This window comes from Nerophis ophidion, linkage group LG19 (assembly GCF_033978795.1).
Source record: "Nerophis ophidion isolate RoL-2023_Sa linkage group LG19, RoL_Noph_v1.0, whole genome shotgun sequence".
Lineage (NCBI taxonomy): Eukaryota > Metazoa > Chordata > Actinopteri > Syngnathiformes > Syngnathidae > Nerophis > Nerophis ophidion.
Window position 1 is genome coordinate 34,665,008 of NC_084629.1, and position 15,637 is coordinate 34,680,644.

Below are 15,637 nucleotides of genomic sequence, written 5' to 3' on the forward strand. Positions count from 1 at the left end.
AATAGAACTTTTTGGTATAAACTCAACTCGTCGTGTTTGGGGGAAGAAGAATACAGAGTTGCATCCCAAGAACACCATACCTACTGTGAAGCAGGGGGGTGGAAACATCATGCTTTGGGGCTGTTTTTCTGCTAAGGGGACAGGACGATTGATCCTTGTTAAGGAAAGAATGAATGGGGCCATGTATCGTGAGATTTTGAGCCAAAACCTCCTTCCATCAGTGAGAGCTTTGAATGGTTGACCAAAGACTTATTTTCCACCATAATTTACGAATGAATTCTTTAAAATTCCTACAATGTGAATTCCTGGATTTTTTTTTCCACATTCTGTCTCTCACAGTTGAAGTGTACCTATGATGAAAATTACAGACCTTTGTCATCATTTTAAGTAGGAGAACTTGCACAATCGGTGGCTGACTAAATACTTTTTTGCCCCACTGTATACACACACACACACACACACACACAACATACACATTCATGTCTATCCTGCCTCGAAAGAAAATAATGTTTGCTTAGGTGCCCTAAAATAAGAGCTAAAAATCGAGGCCTGTATATGCATGCATTCATATACAAATTATAACAATTTCAAATGAATATTTCATAATATTCTAGACACCTCTTTGATTCACCTCCGAGGCAGTTTGACATGGCTGCCATGTTTCTGCGGAAGAAGACTTTCCATTTTTCCCCCCCAAATGCAGCGAAAGTGGACTTCAGAGTCTGCTGCTGCTGCTGCTTTGATGTTGGCGGCATATAACCGAGATAATGAAGGAGGTCTGCTCTCAGATCTCAGCATCATATGCTGATCAGAGGTCCTAATTTGGAATTTAAAGAAGGTTTACTTATAACTTTAGCGCTCCTTTGGGGGATGTGTGCCTCTACTTTCTACTCTGTTTTCCTTTCTGCTATTACGATATTTATACACGTGACTGGGACTTCAGTTTCATAAAAAGAAGAAGGCTTCCAAACCTCTTGATACTTGGCAAACTGGTGTGATCTCCCTTCTCCGTGGGCCAGGCGACTGGAGAGGCCGACACCTCGTTCACACACAGCCAGGCTGAGGTGGCTTCTGTAGCATAGAGCTGCAGGACAACAGATCACAGTTCATGGTCATTATATCAACATGCATGAACCACTTGTAAAAACGTCAATGCCTGTCAGGTTGTCCATGTTGAAACTTTTACCACACAAGATGAACCATGTTCTGTAATTAGATTAGTCATTGGCTTTTTTACTACGTTTCCATGCACTAAATTAGTTTGATTCTCAAATTGTGTTTTTTTTTTTTTTGGTATTTCCACACCTACATGTGAAGTCCCAGAGTCCATGTACTCTCTTTCATGCGACGATTGGTCACACGTCATGTGCCTCCCGTACACTAGGGGGCGCTTATTTCATTTTAGCTCGGATCAATGTATTTATTTTTTCCTGGTTGATTGGCAGGGTTTCCCGCAGCGCTTTGTTGCAAAGGCGGCCGCCTTAACAAAGAGCCACTACCTAAGCTAAAGTTTTAACAAGCTGCTTCGCTTACTTCTGCCTCTGTCAGTACGTCCCTGTAGCACCCACCCTTGTCCCACCCACACAACCATCTGATTGGTTACACGCAGAGCGGTAACAACCAATCAGCAGTGCGTATTCAGAGTGCACATAGTCAGTGCTCGAGCAGGCAGAGAGGACAGACAGTGGAGTGAGCAGAAAGGTGTTTAGCAGACGAGCGTAATGCAGCGGGCTCTCCCCAAATTATAATAAACACTTCCAAGTCAACTACTAGCAACTTCACTATGAGCCCGTTGACGTTCCAGAAATATAAACGGCAGCTCAGCTCGCTCGCAGTCATTAAGGTGAAGGCTAATTAGCTATTAGCATAACGTTAGCTCATTTTGCGGTGTGTGTGACGGACAGCAAAGCTCTGTCTGTCTGAGAGAAAGACAAGCAGTATTCACCTACAGTTAACAACTAAGTTATTTCACTTTACCTTTTTCTGTGTTGATTGAGCTGTGTTGAAGTAGCAAAAAAGGACATGTTAAATGAATAGTTTGTCTCTGATAGTTGATAAAATAATGTAAGAGCATCATAAAGCCTACATAAACTCCATGGTGTTCAGGTATGAATAGTCTCTCCTATTGCTATTGTACTATTTTTTCAGCTATAGTTACATTAAAGGCCTACTGAAAGCCACTAATACCGACCACGCAGTCTGATAGTTAATATATCAATGATGAAATATTAACATTGCAACACATGCCAATACGGCCTTTTTAATTTACTAAATTGCAATTTTAAATTTCCCGCGAAGTGTCCTGTTGAAAACGTCGCGGTATGATGACGCGGTATGATGACGCGTTCGTTTGACGTCACCAGTTGAAGCGGACATTTTTTTCCAGCCCGATCCAAGCTATAAGTAGTCTGCTTTAATCGCATAATTACACAGTATTCTGGACATCTGTGTTGCTGAATCATTTGCAATTTGTTCAATTAATAATGGAGAAGTCAAAGTAGAAAGATGAACGTGGAAAGCGCTGTATTGCAGCTGCCTTTAGCAACAAAAACACAGCAGGTGTTTCCTTGTTTAAAATTCCCGAAAGTGAAGCTTTACTATGGAACAGAGCAGTCAAGCGAACATGGTTCCCGGCCACATGTCAACCGTCAGGTTTCGTTGAGAAAATTGTGGTAATAAGTCGGCTCTTACCGTAGACATGAGCGGAGCTTGCGTCTTCCTGCAGCTGCGGATTATTACCTCCTCCTCCCGGAGAAATTGGTGGTCACCACACCCGTGGCCACACCCCTCCGATTTTCAGGTACTATATAATCTCACTAAAATACTAGTAACACAATAAGCAGATAAGGGATTTTCCAGAATTATCCTAGTAAATGTGTCTAATAACTTCTGAATCGCTCTCACTGCCCTCGCCTTTTTTTCTTTCTAGTCCTTCACTCTCACTATCCTCATCCACGAATCTTTCATCCTCGCTCAAATTAATGGGGAAATTGTTGCTTTCTCGGTCCGAATCGCTCTAGCTGCTGGTGGCTATAATTGTTAATGTGAGAATGTGAGGAGCTTTACAACCCGTGACGTCACGCGCACAGTGTCTGTTACTTCCGGTAAAGGCAAGACTTTTTTTATTAGCGACCAAAAGTTGTGAACTTTATCGTCGATGTTCTCTACTAAATCCTTTCAGCAAAAATATGGCAATATCGCGAAATGATCAAGTATGACACATAGAATGGACCTGCGATCCCCGTTTAAATAAGAAAATCTCATTTCAGTAGGCCTTTAATCATTTGTAATGGGGCAGCGTAGTTTTGAATGGCAGGGTCCATACTATCACATGTTGATAAAAAAAATAACATTTACATAATAAAAATCAACTACAGGCTTCCGTAAAGCTCTAATAAATTAAGCATGATGAGGTGAGTATATCTCAGCATGTGGCTCCACTTTTAACTCTTTTTTTCAAGTCATTAATTTGACTTCTCCTTATTTTGTCTTAGTAAGTAAATATTTACTAGGTCAAAACAATGACATACTTAGTATCTCAGGTTAGTAGAACTGTTTTGTTTTTACTTGACGGAAAAAAATAGATATATATCGTATATTGCCATTTAGCATACAAAGTGGAAAGCACCACCCAAAGTTGTGGACTTTTTCATGCGACGAAGCCGGCCTACTAAACCACAGCCAGTAGTCTATTGCCCCCCCCCCCCCCAGGCTGTGGAGGCAGCGATGAGATGGAGACGTGATGGTGGTGAGAGGCCAAATTACACTGTTCCTTACACCCACCCACCCACCCACCCCTTTCCGTCCGCCTGTCTCGGGCGAAGCACCCTTCCCCCTGGAGAGAAACCACCTTAAATAACACATTTTCGGAGGGAAACACTGACGGGTGTTGTCACACCAAAACAAGGCACCTTTGCGGCTCCTTGCAAGTCAACGTTAAAAATAATTGATCGTAGCAGACTAAGAATGAATGCTGATGCGGGTCCGAAGCAAGGACTGGTAGTCGGAAGTTGAAGGAATTTTCCGATGGAGAATGGAAAGAAAACTTTTTAATGTCCCGAAGTCCAATAGGATCGATGGAAGGAGATTTAAGTCCGGAGGAAAATAACTTTATGCCCCGATACTGCTTCAGATGAAGCGAGTTGAACTGTAGTATAACACACTGCTCTGACAACACACAGATGTCCCTTTTCTGCCCTCAAAAACGATCAGAAATCACAAAAATCCTAAACTTTAACAACCATATCGCTGCAATAATAATTTAAAAAAGTAAAATCCATTTACAGTACTATATGCGCAAAGGTCCTCTAAGGGAGGAGCAGACAGAGGGGTCGGGAAGGAGGGGCTGTGCGTGTGCTTTGGAAAAGGCGCTCATCCTTCGGTTTGGCATATTTTTTCCAGAAAAGTCCATTCTCATTACCATTTAAAACTAGCTGTGGTATGAAAACTGTGCTGTGACACCACAATCTGTTCAATAGGAATTAACACAAAACGGCTGCCAGCGGGACAAAAAAATGGATGAATGACGTGTTTGCACACAGACGCAAAAATAGCACAACCTAAAGGTTCGTAAGTTGAAAAATTTGAAAATAGAGGGGTTTGAAAATCCTGGTTGCAATATTTATATCTGAACAGATCGGATGTTTCGCTATCATTCTGTAACAAATTACATTTGGCCTTAGGTTACACAACATAAGGTGGACATGCAATAAAAACTAAGAAATAGAGATGTCCGATAATGGCTTCTTTGCCGATATCCGATATTGTCCAGGTCTTAATTACCGATTCTGATATCAACCGATACCGATATATACAGTCGTGGAATGAACACATTATTATGCCTAATTTTGTTGTGATGCCCCGCTGGATGCATTGAACAATGTAACAAGGTTTTCCAAAATAAATTAACTCAAGTTATGTAAAAAAAAGGCCATATTTATGATTGAGGTCACAAAGTGCATAATTTTTTTTTAACATGCCTCAAAACAGCAGCTTGGAATATGGGACATGCTCTCCCTGAGAGAGCATGTGGAGGTTGATGTGGGGGAGCAGCGGGGGGGTGTATACTGTAGCGCCCCGGAAGAGTTAGTGCTACAAGGGGTTCTGGGCATTTGTTCTGTTGTGTTACGGTGTGGATGTTCTCCCGAAATGTGTTTGTCGTTCTTGTTTGGTGTGGCTTTACAGTGTGGGGCGCATTTTTGTAACAGTGTTAAAGTTGTTTATACGGCCACCCTCAGTGTGACCTGTATGGCTGTTGACCAAGAATGTTTTGCATTTACTTCATATTATGTGATTGGGCCAGCACACAAAGGCAGTGCCTTTAAGGTTTATTGGCGGTCTGTATTACTCCCCACGTCCGTGTACACAGCGGTCTTTCAAGAAGTTATAAATTTTACTTTCTTAAACAGATACCGATCATTTTGAAACAGATACTAATAATTACCTATAATACATTTTAAAGCATTTATCGGCCGATAATATCGGCAGTCCGATATTATTGGACACCACTAATAAAAAGTGTTAGAATTCATCAAATATCGGTGAGTGTGAATGTTGTCTGTGTTGGCCCTGCGATAAGGTGGCGACTTGTCCAGGCCCGATTGCAGCTGAGATAGGCTCCAGCACCTCCGAAAAGGGATAACCAGTAAAAAAAAGGGATGGATTGTCAATAGAAATTAGCAAATCGATTCACAACAGGAAACTTGTAGTACGCACCTTGAAGCCTTCCTCCTTCAGCTGATGCGCAATAGCCAGGAAACTGGGTCGAAATGAATGCTGGGAGGAAAAGCAGAAACAGCACATTTTTACATGAAGAGTTCTGCATTTCTGAGTTCAAAAAACAGCAACAACAAAGTGCCGTATTTTCCAGACTATAAGATGAACTTGAACATTTTTTTTCTCTCAAAACTTGACATTGCGCCCTAAAACCCGGTGTGCCTAATATAAGGAATACGTTTGGTTGAGCTTACCCACCTCGAAACTATTTTATGTGGTACATGGGGACGGCGTGGCGCGGTTGGGAGAGTGGCTGTGCCAGCAACTTGTGGGGTCCTAGTTCAATCTCCAGCTTCTACCATTCTCGTCACGTCCGTTGTGTCCTTGAGCAAGACATTTCACCCTTGCTCCTGATGGGTCCTGGTTAGGGCCTTGCATGGCAGCTCCCGCCATCAGTGTGTGAATGGGTGAATGTGGAAATAGTCTCAAAGCGCTTTGAGTACCTTGAAGGTAGAAAAGCGCTATACAGGCATAATCTATTTACCATTTACATTGTTTAATGATAAGTGTGACCAGTAGATGGCAGTGAAACATAAGCGATAAGTGTAGGCTGCACTATAATGGCAGTCACACAAAGGAGATACATGTAGACTACAATATGACTCAAGTAAATAAATAAATAAATGGGTTGTACTTGTATAGCGCTGTTCTACCTTCAAGGTACTCAAAGCGCTTTGACACTACTTCCACATTTACCCATTCACACACTGATGGAGGGAGCTGCCATGCAAGGCGCTAACCAGCACCCATCAGGAGCAAGGGTGAAGTGTCTTGCTCAAGGACACAACAGACGTGACGAGGTTGGTACTAGGTGGGGATTGAACCAGGGACCCTCGGGTTGCGCATAGCCACGCCGTCCCTAACAACAACACCAACATTTTATATGTTCTATTGAAAATATAAAACATTACACTCGGCGCTCAAAAATCTATCAAAATCTTTTAGTACGACTTTGGTAAGCTATGAACCCGCACCGCTTGATGGATTGTACTGTGCATCGACATACGAGTATCATCATGGTGTGTGTATCCAGCGTTTTGTTTCCCAATATTATGCAAAAGCAACTTTTTATTACCTTCTGGTACGTGCTGATCTGTATTTGGGAGCTACATAAATCGTGAAAAATCGCAAGCGTCTGCCTTTGTAGTCCGTCTTCTTTTTCTCTATTTTCTTGTTATGGAACATTCATCCTCCACTGTAGCCATTTCTAATATAAAGTACTGTAAATGTTTTACTTATATCTGTCAGTAAACTCGCTATGAAAGCTCTAAAACATACCGGTGTCGTGAGTTTACATTATTCACCCAAGGAACTTTAGTTATTAGTGTTCCGGTCGGACGGTTCTTCACGGGACACATTTCCTGTGTTGTTGTTTGAGGGGATGCTGCTCCATTATTGATTGAAGTAAAGTCTGAATGTCAGTAAAACAATTAGCTACGTCTTTTGACGCTTCTTCCACTCCCGTCCTTGCACGCTACACCGCTACAACAAAGAGGACAGAGAGAAGACGCTGCCGAAGGTGAGCCACGTAAATAAGACCGCCCACAAAACGGCGCATTCTGATGCGACGGTCAGAAAGCTGCTTGAAAATGATCTGTAAAACAATCTATGCAACATTTTGACCAAAGAACTACCATTACATGTTATGTAGAACCCAAGGAAGAGTTTTACATTTAGAAAAAAATGAAAATAATCACTTCTTTAATGCGCCTTATAATCCGGTGCTCCTTATATATGAAAAAAGATCAGGCAGACCATTCATTGGCAGTGCGCCTTATGGTCCGGAAAATACGGTATTGTTGAATCAGTTGTGGTACAACATGGTTCCAATTATGTTATGTTTCCTAATTGTTTGAATAAAAGGTTAATTTATCATTGATAGTCTTTTTTTTATTTATTTTGCCAGGACCAAATACTCGTACTTTCAGGTTTTACCTTCCCACAAGAATTGTTTATTAGACCCAGGAGGTAGACCTGCATCAGGACTACTATCTGTCCGCCATGTTGACCCCAGGGGTCTGCCTTGAAGTGGACGGCTTCCCCAAGGGGCTCCAATTACACAGCTTTGGCAAAGTTGGATTAGTCAAAGTCACAGTCGTGGTGACAGCAGGATTTAATTACTCCGATCATGCATGTGGTGATTGGAAACTCACTTTTTCTGACAGGATTTTGGAATCTCATGCAACAATTCATTCATTCAGCAACCTCAGTCAAAGTAAATACACGTAAATAAGAAACATCAAAATTTTGCTGTTCCATTGAGAATATAAATCATTGCAAACGGCGCTCACAAATCCGTGCGTCAAAACATTTTAGTAAGATTTTGGTAAGCTACGAAGCCGCAGCACTTGATGGATTGTGGGAGCATTACGGATACAGTAGTCAGACGTACTGTGCTTCAACATACGGTATTATTATGGTGTGTGTATAAGGACCGCAAAATGGCACCGATCAGGAGACATTATCTGGTGTTTTGTTTCGCAATATTATGCAAAACCAACTTTGTTCACCGTCTGGTACCTGCTGATGTGTATTTGGGATCTGCATAAGTCCTGGAAATGTGCACACGTCCGCGTCGTAATCAATAAGTTCCTTCTTTTTCTCTATCCTCTTGTTGTGGGGCGTTCATCCTCGACGGTTGCCATTTCTAATATAAAGTAGACTCGCGATGAAAGCGCTAAAAACTACCGGTACAACAAACTTGACGGAGGAGACGCTGTCGAAGTGGAGGCCCGTAATTAAGGCACACCCTGAAGAGACGGTCAGAAAGAAGCTTGAAGATGACCTGTAAAACAATCCATGCAAAATGTTGACCTAAGAACCACCATTATATGTTATGCAGACCACAAGGAAGTGTTTTACATGTACAGTTATGATCATAATTATTCAACCCCCACACAATTTTGGTGTTTTAGCAAGTTGCACATTTATTCCGTATTTTGTTTATAGTCATTTCAAATAAAGATGTGTCAAATAGACAAATGCAACTTAAATTGTAACACTGTATTTTACAAAATACCAAAAAAGGACATTTTTCTGAATATCCCATTGACAAAATGATTCAACCCCCTAGTTACATGCATCTTCAGTACTTAGTAGAACACCCTTTGGCAATAATGACATCCTTCAAAGGTGATACATAAGCGGACACAAGCTTCTTGCAACCATCTACAGGTATTTTAGCCCATTCCTCTTGGGCAAAGGCCTCCAGTTCATTCATATTCTTGGGCTTGCGTGCTGCAACTGCCTACTTCAAGTCCCACCACAGCTTTTCTATAATTTTTGGCATACTGGAGTCTATTTTTCTTATGCCTGGTAGTCAGAAGTGGGGTGCGCCTGGGAGTTATGGCATGGAGGCCTTCATCTCGTAGTGCGCGCCTTATTGTCTGGGACAAAACCTGCGTTCCCCCCTCTGCAATGTCCTGTTGTAGTTCCTCAGCTGTTACCCGGGGGTTTTTCACCACTGTACGCACACAGCATCCTCTTTCTACCACGCCCAAGTAGTGTTTCCACTGTGCCTTTAGCTTTAAACTTGCGAATTATGCTCCTGTGTCTCTTGGAATGTGTAATGTCTTTGCTATTTTCTTAAATCCATATCCTTTCTTATGAAGAGAAATGACCTCCTCTCTTGACTTCTTTGACCACTCCCTGGACTTCACCATGTTGCAAATACACCATTGACCATCTACAAGAAGCTGAGCGTCACAGTCTTTATCAATCAGTTTAATTGTTGCTCGTTATGGTTCTAATCACATCTACAGGTGTTTTCCACATCTGATTGAAAATACCTTATTCAAGTTCTGTTCTTAAGAGTTATGATCTTCAAGGGGCTAAATAATTTTGTCAATGAGATATTAAGAGAAATGACACAGTTTGGTATGTTACATAACATAATGTAATTCAAGTTGCATTTGTCTATTCAATGCATCTTTATTTGATATGACTATAAACAAAATAGGGAATAAATGTCCAACTTGCTAAAACACCAAAATTGTGTGGGGGTTGAAGAATTTTGATCACAACTGTAAATATGTAATCATAATATTACCCCTTTAATGCACCTTATGGTCCGAAAAATTCTTACTTAAATGTATTAGTTTTTTCCCATTTTCACAGAAAAATAATAATACTTTAATAGCATCCAATGATGCAACAAATATCATATTTCTATATTTTCCAAACTGTTTTTTTGTCAAATTAAGAATACATTTACCGTATTTTTCGGATTATAAATCGCTCTGGAGTATACGTCGCACCGGCCGAAAATGCATAATAAAGAAGGAAAAAAACATATGTAAGTCGCACTGGGGTATAAGTCGCATTTTTGGGGGAAATTTATTTGATAAAATCCAACACCAAGAACAGACATTTGAAAAGCAATTTAAAATAAATAAAGAATAGTGAACAACAGACTGAATAAGTGTACGTTATATGACACATAAATAACCAACTGAGAAGGTGCCTGCTATGTTAACCTAACATATTATGGTAAGAGTCATTCAAATAACTATAACATATAGAACATGCTATACCTTTACCAAACAATCTGTCACTCCTAATCGATAAATCCCATGAAATCTTATACGTCTAGTCTCTTACGTGAATGAGCTAAATAATATTATTTGATATTTTACGGAAATGTGTTAATAATTTCATACATAAGTCGCACCCCCGGCCAAACTATGAAAAAAACTGCGACTTATAGTCCGAAAAATACGGTACATGTTATGTAGACCACAAGGAAGTGTTTTACATGTAAATATAAAATCATAATATCACCCCTTAAATGCGCCTTCTGGTCTGAAAAATTGTTAATAAATGTATTCGTTTTTTCCTATTTTCACAGAAAAATCAATAATATTTTAATAGCATCCAATGATGCAACAAATATATTTCTATATTTTCCAAACGTTTTTTTTGTCAAAATAAGAATACATTTACTTAAATGTCTGCTTAACTTATGATTTCAAAGCAAGTTATCCATCAAATTGTCAACTGTAAAAATTACAAGGTTGTTTGGCAACACTAAATTGGCCCTAGAGTGTGAATGTGAGTGTGAATGTTGTCTGTCTGTCGGTGTTGGCCCTGCAATGAGGTGGCGACTTGTCCAGGGTGCACCCCGCCTTACGCCCAATTGTGGCTGAGATGGGCGCCAGCACCCCCCGTGACCCCAAAAGGGAATGAGCGGTAGAGAGTGGATGGATGGATGGATGGATTTTACAGTAACATTATGGTACAGTTGTTTTTACCGAATATTAATGTAAATTAAAAAAAACTCTACCAAGGTTTTTTATACGGTAAAATTCTGTCGACAGTCTGTTTTTTTACCATAAAATCTACGGTATGTGTTGGCCCCACGATGAGGTGGCGACTTGTCCAGGGTGTACACCACCTTCCGCCCGATTGTAGCTGAGATAGGCACCAGTGCGCCCCGAGACCCCAAAGGGAATAAGCTGTAGAAAATGGATGGATGGAAAGTAACGCATTTTTTCCACTGTAAAAAACTGGCAGCTCAGTTACTGGAATAAAAAAAACAACAGTGGTTCTGTTTTTTCATTTACGGTAATGTGTTGTAAAATAACGATGAAAATGTTACACTTTGAGATCCCTTTTTAAGGAGTTATGGGGATCCTGATACACAAACAGGAGGCAACAGGTAAGAAAAGTAGATTTTTTTTTTCCACAAAGGACCCCTTGAAGCCCCTTGTTTAGTTTCACAATTTCTCTAATACACAAACAAAAAAGAAAGCAGCCAAAGAGCCTCACCTGAATCCCAATTAGGATGCCCTTCTGTGGGAGCTTAAAGCCCGTGGAGAGCATAGCCTTCAGGAAAGCCGAGTAAATGTTTGGTCCGAAACAGGCAACCTACAATAAAAACTCAAAGTCAGGAGGATGGAAATGACACAATCATAAACTCACCAACCAAGTCTATAAATGGGAATAACATTGTAAAACTTTAAAAGACACCGCCTTAGTCAACTTTCCAATAATCCAAGCCATGGCTGAAGTGGAAATTGTTCTTATTTGGACTTTTATTTTAAAAATATATAAATAACTCTGCAGCTTCAACCAGTGCTGCTAATATATATATATATATATATATATATATATATATATATATATATATATATATAAATAACACACACACGTGTGTTCAAATCCCAAAAGCAGTGAAGTTGGCACGTTGTGTAAATCATAAATAAAGACAGAATACAATGTTTTGCAAATCCTTTTCAACCTATACTCAATTGAATAGACTGCAAAGACAAGATATTTAATGTTCGAACTGGTAAACTTAAGGATTTGTTCCCCAAATACTAGCTCATTTGGAATTTTATGCCTGCGACATGTCTTAAAAAGCTGGCGCATGTGGCAAAAAAGACTGAGAAAGTTGAGGAATGCTCATCAAACACTTATTTGGAACATCCCATAGGTGAACAGGAAGGTGCCATGATTGGGGATAAAAGCAGCTTCTATGAAATGCTCAGTCATTCACAAACAAGGAAGGGGTGAGGGTCACCACTTTGTGAACAAACGTCTGAGCGAATTGTCGAACAGTTTTAGAACAACATTTCTCAACCAGCTATTGCAAGGAATTTAGGGATTTCACCATCTACGGTCCGTAATATCATCAAAAGGTTCAGAGAATCTGGAGAAATCCCTGCACATGCCTGTGACTTTCGATCCCTCAGGCGATACTGTATCAAAAAGTGACATTAGTGTATAAAGGATATCACCCCATGGGCTCAGGAACACTTCAGAAAACCACTGTCAGTAACTACAGTCTGTCGCTACATTTGTAAGTGCAAGGTAATACTCTACTATGCAAAGCGACAGCCATTTATCAACAACACCCAGAAACGCCCCTGGCTTCACTGGGCCCGAACAAAGTGGAAAACTGTTCTGTGGTCTGACGAGTCCACATATTAAATTGTTTTTGGAATCTGTTGACGTGGTGTCCTCTGGAACAAAGAGGAAAACAACCATCCGGACTGTTCTAGGTGCAAAGTTCAAAAGCCAGCATCTGTGATGGTATGGGGGTGCATTAGTGCCCAAGGCATGGGTAACTTACACATCTATGAAGGCACCATTAATGCTCAAAGGTACATTCAGGTTTTGGAGCAACATATGTTGCATTATCATGGAGGACCCTGCTTATTTCAGCAAGACAATGCCAAGCCACGTGTTACACCAGCGTGGCTTCATAGTAAAAGACTACGGGTACTAAACCGGCCTGCCTGTAGTCCACACCTGTCTCCCATTGAAAATGTGTGGTGTATAATGAAGCCTAAAATACCACAATGGAGACCTCGGACTGTTGAACAACTTAAGCTGTACATCAAGCAAGAATGGGAAATAATTCCACCTGAAAAGTTAAAAAAATGCAACTCCTCAGTTCCCAAACGTTTACTGCGTGTTGTTAAAAGGAAAGGCCATCTAACACAGTGGTAAAAACCCTCGTGCCAACTTTTTTGCAATGTGTTGCTGCCATTAAATTCTATAAGCTGGGCGACAGACAAAACGGGCGGAAATTAAGTGAAGCTGAACTTAAAGGAACATACTTCCCCGGTCGAGGCCATCTCGCAGCGAAGTACAGGATCCGCATCCCTCAGGCGGGGCCAAGAGAACATGGGTGCCTGGTGGGGAATGGACAAATACACTTGGTGTCGTCATGCTTGTTATAGTACATTTCAACTATTCAACAATCTCATCTCCAGAAATGTAATTGTTAAGGCCGTGTCACGATACACCATGTTTACCTCCATATTTTGCCTTCGCCTTGAATGAACATTTGATGCATATAATCACAGCAGTATGATGATTATATGTGCCTACATTAAAACATTCTTCTTCATACTGCATTAATATATGCTACTTTTAAACGTTCACGCAGGGAGGGAAATTACAACAAAAAGTGTATTTATTAAACAGTTAAGCAGTGGCACAAACATTCAGGTCATTTCAAAACAGAAAGTGCAAGATTGTCAGAGACATTTTAAAACAAGCTATTAGTGCACTTTTGTGCATGATGTCACTAAGATGACGTATCAAAACACTGAATTAAAGTGCACTTTTTGCACAGAACGCCACTGCAATAGTTGAAAACAAATAAAGCGCACTTTTGTGCATGATGTCACAAGATATTTCAATAACTGCAAACAAAAATTAGCTGCATGATAGGAAATCAAATAGTGTATGTCCTTCACTATGTGGTAGTTATCTCCTGCTGTTGACTATTTTTTCATACGGTGTTGATGTGGAATCGGTTGCCTTGGCATTTTGTTGGTGTGGCACCAAACGGAAATGTTGACGCGCGGAGTTTCAAGCACTCTTCATTCTCTAGCAGGTGACTTTTCAAATGATGCTACATATTTGTCAGGCTTGCCACTGACAGTTTGTTTGTGTTTTCGTTTCTTTTTCTGAGTTCCTGTCTAGTGCTCTTATTTTGTGAGCTTCCTGTCTTGTTCCCTGAGTGGTGTGTTCCTCCTCAGCAGCGGCTGATTGGCACCTGGCCACACCTGTTAACCATCAGCCCGCTCCTATTTGTACCAGCTTTGTCTTGTGTCAGTTGCGGGATCATTGTATTGTCGTTGCCACATGTCGCTTTTGTCGTTGCTATCGGGTCGTGTCGTTTTGTTACAGCTACTACCTGTCGTGCTACACTTTGTCCTGGTCGTCGGAGCGGTAAGCTGTTTCTGTTAGCAATTAGCGGTTTCCAGTTTTTCCTGTTTGCTACCCGCTAGCTTCCACGCTAGGCCCTTTTTTGTTTCTTGCTAGCTTTTGTGCTAAAGACCCTTAGTTTGTTATCCACCTCGTGCGCGCTTTGTGTTAGTACCCTTTTGTTTGATTTTGTCTTAGTATCTTTATTAAATCATGTCTGCTCACTCCATGCTTGCCTCCATCTCTGCATCTTGGGGTTTGACACCAAATAACCCTGACAATATCAGCAGTAACGCTACTTTTTGTAGCGACGCTTTTGCCCCACACTTGACAAATTACGGGTGTCTGTACGACATATTACCGTTTGAAGTTAAACCACCGCCAGACGATGGACCCCCTGCTGTTTTTTTTTTTGGGGGGGGGGGGGGGGGGGGCTAAAGCCCGGTTAGTAGAGTGGCCGTGCCAGCAACTTGAGGGTTTGATTCCCACTTCTGCCATCTTGGTCACTGGCGTTGTGTCTTCGGGCAAGACACTTCACCCAGCTGCTCCCAGTGCCACCCACACTGCTTTAAATGTAACTTCGATATTGGGTTTCACTATGTAAAGCGCTTCGAGCCACTAGAGAAAAATCACCATTTAAATAAACTCACTTCAGTTTTTCTTGGGAATTAATTCATTTGTTACCAGATTTGCACCTTCTTTCTCTCGTACTACCACTCGCACGGCTCCGCTAGCACCACAGCTAACGTTACCCATGCTGCTACCTCTCTGCTATGCGAGGGCGTATACGTATGTCTTGTTTCTCGCTGAGATAGGCTCTAGCGCAGGGGTGTCAAACTCTGGCCCGTGGGCCAAATTTGGCCCGCAGTGTAATTTCATTTGGCTCGAGAGAATAATAAATTATTCAACGCTAATTCTCATACTTGCCAACCCTCTTAATTTTTCCAGGAGAATCCCGAATTTCAGTGCCCCTCCCCCCAAAATCTCCCGGGGCAACCATTATCCCGAATTTCCACCCGGACAACAATATTGGGGGCGTGCCTTAAAGGTACTGCTTTTATCATCCTATACAACCTATCGTCACGTCCGCTTTTCCTCCATACAAACAGCGTGCCGGCCCAGTCACGTAATATATGCGCCTTCTACACACACAAACAAGTGAATGCAACGTATACTTGGTCAACAGCCATACAGGTCACAC

General features: G+C 41.2%; 1 protein-coding gene across 1 annotated transcript in view; it reads right to left on the minus strand.

Annotated features, from left to right (window-relative positions):
- Positions 1 to 15,637, minus strand: part of cps1 (carbamoyl-phosphate synthase 1, mitochondrial) — a 170,002-nt gene that overhangs the window by 11,484 nt on the left and 142,881 nt on the right. Inside the window, exons 33-36 of the mRNA XM_061879865.1 lie at positions 13,338 to 13,412; positions 11,542 to 11,640; positions 5,716 to 5,775; positions 972 to 1,084 (exon numbers count right to left, since the gene is read on the minus strand). Coding sequence (XP_061735849.1) covers positions 972 to 1,084; positions 5,716 to 5,775; positions 11,542 to 11,640; positions 13,338 to 13,412 — 347 coding nt within the window. The remainder of the gene's footprint in view (positions 1 to 971; positions 1,085 to 5,715; positions 5,776 to 11,541; positions 11,641 to 13,337; positions 13,413 to 15,637) is intronic.